The 6,570-nt window shown below is 37.2% G+C and overlaps 1 protein-coding gene across 1 annotated transcript; it reads right to left on the bottom strand.

Moving 5' to 3' along the window:
* Positions 1–3,181: 3,181 nt before the first annotated feature.
* On the bottom strand, positions 3,182–5,174 carry irx7 (iroquois homeobox 7). The gene is made up of 2 exons (XM_081386182.1): positions 4,672–5,174; positions 3,182–4,122 (listed from the first exon to the last, which is right to left on the bottom strand). The coding sequence occupies exons 1-2, from the start codon at positions 4,951–4,953 to the stop codon at positions 3,397–3,399; spliced, it is 1,008 nt and encodes a 335-aa protein (XP_081242308.1). The 5' UTR covers positions 4,954–5,174; the 3' UTR covers positions 3,182–3,396.
* Positions 5,175–6,570: the final 1,396 nt, after the last annotated feature.

Here is a 6,570-nt window from a genome sequence, read left to right as displayed (position 1 = left end):
AATTTAAAATAAAATAAACAAATTTAAATGTATTTAAAATAAAATGAAGAAATACATCTTCATTCCTTCCCATACCCACTAACATTCCCTTAGTTTAAGAAAACGTAAGCTAGTCAAACTGAGCCAAAGCTTCTGGCCTGGTTGCAGAGTAGTTGTAGAGTTTTTAACTGCATTAATAATAATGTAAACGATGGGCTATATATTAAATGTTCTAGCCTAAAAACGTTAGACGAGCTTTCTTCCAACTTACCTTCTCCATTACGACGTGTGTTCGCGCAATGTTGTTGGTTACCTAGTAACGAACGTACGGTGGCCGAGAATGTTCCGTCAACTTCCGTGTGTTCGCGCATCTGTGTTGCCTTGTAACGAACGCAATACGTGCTGAGATACGTGCTGGCGGCAGGAAACTTCACTTTGTGTGCCTGCGCCTCGTATACAACGTTATATATAAAGCTCGCAGGACAACTTGGTTGGCATTGCCTTTTCAGCGTGAGAAATACACGGTGTGGCGTGTGAGCGTGTGAACTGGTTGAATTGCGTGTGTCTCACGCCCAATGCGTGAGACTTGAGAGCCCTGTACTGTAGATACTACTCAGTGCTGCTGTTTGCCGTGTCCTGTGGTAGTTATGAAATATAATCCACTAACATAATAATTACAAGTCCAAAATAGAAGGCAAATTTACATGCGAACAAAAATAAAAAAATATTGATGGATTGTAGTAGTGGTTGAGGGTGGCTTTTTATTGAGCTAGCTAGCATACACACACACACACCACTACTACTAAAGGAGCGAGGAAGAGAAGTGGTGAGGCACTATGGATGCTTTTTATGGATCCTTTTTCCAGAATGCTTGTATTAAACTACAACTTTTATAAATGGAAGTTTTGAACAGTTACCACTTTCTTAGAAGTGTTAGCTGGGATGGAACATAGCATTGTACAAAAAAAGTGAGTGTAATTATTATTATGCTCAAAAATATGTTTTAATATTTGGCTTTGTGTTTATTTGTTTGCTGTTAGACCGACTGTTAAACGTTGGGATTTCTGTGATGCTTTGTATTGTTTTATGTAAATATTTTTGTTTGTGAATTGTTTTTTATTGTATTTTATTTCAGGTTTGTGTAAAATAAACTCTTTATACATATTAAAGCATTCCTGATTCTGCATAAATAACCCGTCTATCACTGCAAGATATTTACTCGCCACTTATGAGGTGTGAAATGTCCACAGAAAAACTACTGACAGATGTTATAGTGTGAAACTGAGTTTAAATCACTCATGAGTCATGACTGTACAAGAGATGCATTGTGGGATACTCTGACTGTCCACAAGAGGTTGCCATTTCCATGTCTGTGGAGTTTTGGGATAAAATACCTCACAGTAAAATCACAGAGCAATCCAACTCACTTAACTTTTTTTGGAAAATATACAATTGTAATGGATTGTATTGATGTAAATATTTCTGACATGACACATTCTTATAAAGCTTGTATACACCTTAACAAACATAGCTTGTTGAACTATAAATCAGTGTGTAGCATCCAAAGCATAAGACCATATGCTGGGATCAGGAGGCCCTTGTGTGACACATTGATGGCCGATTTAGGCATTGTATCTCACACCATTGTTCAACACCTCAATCCTTATCTCAATATCACAGCCTTTTGCCTGTCATGTTTAGACTGGGATTACACATCATTTGGGCCACCGAAAAGGGGGCATGGAGGAGATTGTTGTGCCCAGTGTGTGTTAGCTGTGAATATGTGCTTGGGGGGTGGCTGGGAGGTGCTCTTTTTTGTACCCAGGGGTTTTCTCATTATCCTTGGATTAACAGACCACAGGCCTTTGAATTTACATGGAAGCCATAGTGATTGGCAAGGAAGAGTTTTCCTTTTATCATTCCCTCTGCAGAGGGGAGGCCGCAAAAACAGAATATTCTCCTACGGCCTAATCATGTTGGTGTGTTTGTGTCAAGAGATTTATTAAAGAAAAAGGATGCAACTTTTTTCTTTTGGATGGATCAGTTTATTTATTTGAGATTCTATTATTTTTTCATTTTCTGATGCCAGTTCATAACTAGGCGGGTGAAATATGCACAGGAAATTTTAATCGCTATTAGCTTGACTTATTTTTAATCCTTTATTCGCACCATTATATTGTCATAATATAATTCACTTTTTAACTTTGACTTTTTGTGTCAGAATACTATTTATTTTCTCATAAGTAACTTTGTTCAGGTTTGATCCTACCTTTGAGCACCAAATGAGGGTGTAAAGCCAGATAGAGCCTCTGGCACTTTTCGTCTGTCAAGTCGTGACTAAACAGGAGAATAATCTTAATTATCACCCTTTAAAACGGAACAATTCATGTCCTTAATCCGCGATGCCTTGAATTGTTTTAAGAGATCAGAGCTAGATATGCAAATCCCTTAATAGTAGTGTCCTCACTGATAACATGAAGCCTAAATCCAGCCTTGAAGTGAAACGCTTTGAACGCGTCTTGATCTGCCTCGAAAATCTGAGAATTCCTGTCGAACGACTGCAATTATCATATATATAAAGTTCGATTGTATACGTTCTTTTAAAGGTTTTAGAGTGATGATGGATACATGTGTGTAATAAAACAATAAAATAGTTCTGAATTCTGATTGGCTGAGCCGCGTTCCAAAGCGTTGTCAAACAGCGAACAGAACGTAAATTTTATGTGGTTTAAGATTTTAATCCAATTAATATAAAAAACAAAACAAAAAACAAATCAAATCAATGTTTTTTATCCCATCGCTGTTGTTGATATTTTATTTAAAAATTCGCGTTGCGCCAACTCTGATTGGATGAGCCGCATTTGAAAGCTCGTATATCGTTTCTGTGATATTGAAGACTACAATGTTGCAACGTCGGATTTTACATGTAATAAAGGCATTTTTTTGATAAATAATGGTCTATATTTTACTAAATGTTGGTTATAACTGTTCGAGTTATAGGCAATTCACTGAACATGGACAGATTTCCGTGGCTTATTGCTTAAGTGAATTGGTCTTTAAGACTTTCAGAAATACAATCGAAAGTATGCTTCTGTAACTAAAACTAAAAGCAAAAAAAATGCATAAATTTGCATTTTAAATAATTTCTCATTGTAAAAACAAACCCCCAGATCATTAACACCGACCATAAGCAAAACTTTTAGATTTTTCAACGTTTTATTTTAGCAAAAATAAGTCAGCAGGTAAATGCATTTATAATTTAAACAAAAGAAATGTACAATATTTACAGAACACGCATCCTTTGGTTTTTAAACCATGCGGCATTTGATTAAATCTTGTATGCAAACTTCCACAACAAAACGTTCCCAATGGTTTCAAAGTGCAAAATTGAGTCTAGAGTGTTTTGGATGAAGAGTCTCATTGACTTTGTTTGAGAAGGTCGTGTGTGGAAAGGTTCACAGGTGAGTAGGAGTCTCTTGAAGGCCATCCAGCCCACCATTTCCCAAAGTCTGGGCTTTGAGGGTGTTTCAATTCGCTGGGTTTCTTGACGATATCAGAGGTCGCGGTTTCCGCGAGAGACCAGATTTTAGGTTTCTGGACATCAACGTTTTGCTTACACACCTCTCTTTTGGACTCACACGATGTGTCAGACTTGTCACTTTCTTTTTTCTGATCAAGTCCTTCTGCTAAACGGTCCTCCACCGTGACATCCTCCTCATCATCATCAACCGTTTGAGGATCGATCTCATCTTCATCCTCCATGCCTTTCCTCAAGGACCCCTCCTCTTCGCTCTCGCCCTCCTCTTCCTCATCCTCCTCATCTGACTTTCCTTTGGAGGCCCAGCTGACCCGGTTCTCCTTCTTCAGGCGGCGCCGGGCATTGGCGAACCACGTCGACACCTGCGTGAGGCTCATCTTGGTGACGATGGCAAGCATGATCTTCTCGCCTTTGGTGGGATATGGGTTTTTCAGGTGTTCGCTGAGCCAGGCCTTCAAAGCGCTGGTGCTCTCCCGGGTGGCCACCTTGGTGACCCGACTGGGGTCATCAGCTGGCATGGGACGATAAGGAGTGTAATAGGGTCCCCCACGTCCGAGGAGAGCTTGGTGATATGGCGATGCAGCCTTGAGGTCATAGGAATTGCTCTGAAAGTAAGCAAGAGATTCAGTTTTAGAATATGAACAGTTTTGCATAACAATAAAGACAGTAAAGGGTTTGTTCACCCAAAAATGAAAATTCTGTCATCATTCACGCGCCCTCAAGATGTTCCAAACCTGTTGAGTTTCTTCTGCTGAACACAAAAGAAGAAATTATAAAGAATGTTGGCAATCAAACAGTTGACAGTAGCCATTGACTTCCATAGTATTTTTATTTCTACATGGAAGTCAGTTGCAACCGTCAACTGTTTGATTGCCAACATTCTTTAAAATTTCTTCTTTTGCGTTCAGCAGAAGAAACTCAACAGGTTTAGAACAACTTGAGGGTGAGTGAATGATGACAGAATTTTCATTTTTGGGTGAACTATCCCTTTAATAGAATTTGATCGTTTATTTAATTCTATATACATTATAGTTATACATATTTTACCTTTATACAAAAACTTTAAATATCTCAAAATCTTCTTAGACATTTACAGTGTTTTTTTTTTCTGCATTGAATTGTAATGCAAAATGAGAAGAATTCAAAATACTTACAATGTGTGCAATGTGTCCCGGATGAGGATAAGGGATGAAGCTGTACCCCGGTATTCCTGAGAAAGGTAAGGGAACCCCAGCCATGCCCACAAAATGTGGCGGTGGCTGTTGCACTCCAGGTGGGCAGCCCAATAATTGATATCCAGCGGGCATGTTGATGTTTCTGTCCATGAAGAAGTTTCCAAACCCCGTTGGTGAAGCAGGCATCCTTACTCCCTGAGCTCTGGCGTTTGAATGACACTCCCACGAGTTCACGGGCTCTCTATATAGGCGGAGCCGCATCAGTGGGCGGGGCTAGAGCAGGTGATTGACAGCTGTGATCCGAAGGATTTCTCTGGGAGTAAATCCCTTCAAAGGAGAATTTCGGTTGTTCCTTTTAACGGCCTCTAAAAGTCTTTAAACTCATGATGCTTATCTCACGCTTATCCGTACTGAAGAGTGGAAAATATTACGGCTCCGTTTGAAATTCGCATTTTCTGGGGATGCTCTTGTGATACATCCACCTGAAATAGTTTCATATAATTAAAAAACTACATTACGTAGGCCTATAGCCTAGTCAACATGAAGAAAATACGCCTGTTTTAAATGATAGGATAATTTATAAAGTTTTTTCAAAAGTTAAGTCAAACTATATTTTATTTGTAGCCTATAGGCCTAAATTATATTATCGAATTAAAAATGTAGCCTATTTACAACAATATTTTACATGTAAAAGCCTATTCGTTTTGATTAAAAGGTTCCAAAGACGGGTTTTCACAGTGATGCCATAGCATAGAAGAACCATTTTTGGTTCCCAAAGAACCTTTCAGTTCTTAAAATAACCTTTTTTTTTTAAATAACCTTCTTCTTCTTCTTCTTCTTCTTCTTCTCTTTTTTTTTTTGTGTAAAGAACATTTCTTAAAAAAAAAAAAAAAATCTAAAGAACCCTTTTCCACCTTAAAAAAACTTTGATGAAATGGAAAGTTCCAAGGATGTTAAAGATTTTACTAAATAGTGTATGTTTTATTTAATCTTGTTTACATGTAGCTAACATGCAATGAATTGAATGAAGCTCAGTCGGGATAAACTGAAAAGTGATACTAAAGCCATCCGGAACACCTTCAAATGTCGCACATTAACGTCTCAGAATAAACTTTTTTTTCCATCTTGCCGAGACTGTTTCATCTTTTTGTTTGAGCAAACCGATACAAGACACAACATGACGAGCCATTATCAAAATTTGATTAGCAACACGGTGCAATGTGTGTCTGAAGCGTTAAAAAAGTAAGCAAATACATTTGAACTAATTAACACAGGTTTGAAAACTTCAACTGCTTTGATTTGACATTAGATCCGATGTAAGTCTAAAAAAAATGTAGATGTATTTAGCATGGATTGCGCGTTTGATTAATTGGTAAACAAAATAGGTTAGGCCAATCTTTCATTATTTTTTTTTTTATTATTTTTTTTGTTACTATTATGGGCTATTTAGTAAGAATAGACTAATGCATTTTTGATATTTTCATTTTTAAATAAGCATTGCTAAAAAAAAATGTTGTTAAAGTTATTACAAAATATTATAAATTTATAGGCCTTAACGAATCTTACCGTGATAATTTTACATCTTTGCTACAAATAACTTTTACACACCGTTAGAGGTTAAAAAATATTTTTTTTATTTTCTAATGCAATGCATTTAAATTATTTCCGTTTTTTTTTTTTTCGGTTCAAAATGAACCTGGACTATGAATTATTTGGCTTTATTGTGACCGAACATCAAACCTCTTTTAAAAGGGGATGACTTTGTTTTCGCCCGCAACAAACCAGTACAATTGTCGTAATTAAATAGTTTAAGTGAAACAGGTGTCGACTAATGTATATGGTAATTGCAGCATAACAGATGTTAATGTAGGGAGATAC

This window comes from Scardinius erythrophthalmus (genome assembly GCF_964197995.2).
Source record: "Scardinius erythrophthalmus genome assembly, chromosome: 15".
Classification (NCBI taxonomy): domain Eukaryota; kingdom Metazoa; phylum Chordata; class Actinopteri; order Cypriniformes; family Leuciscidae; genus Scardinius; species Scardinius erythrophthalmus.
The sequence above is the reverse complement of the archived record's forward strand: the minus strand, read 5'-3'. Positions and strand labels throughout refer to the sequence as shown.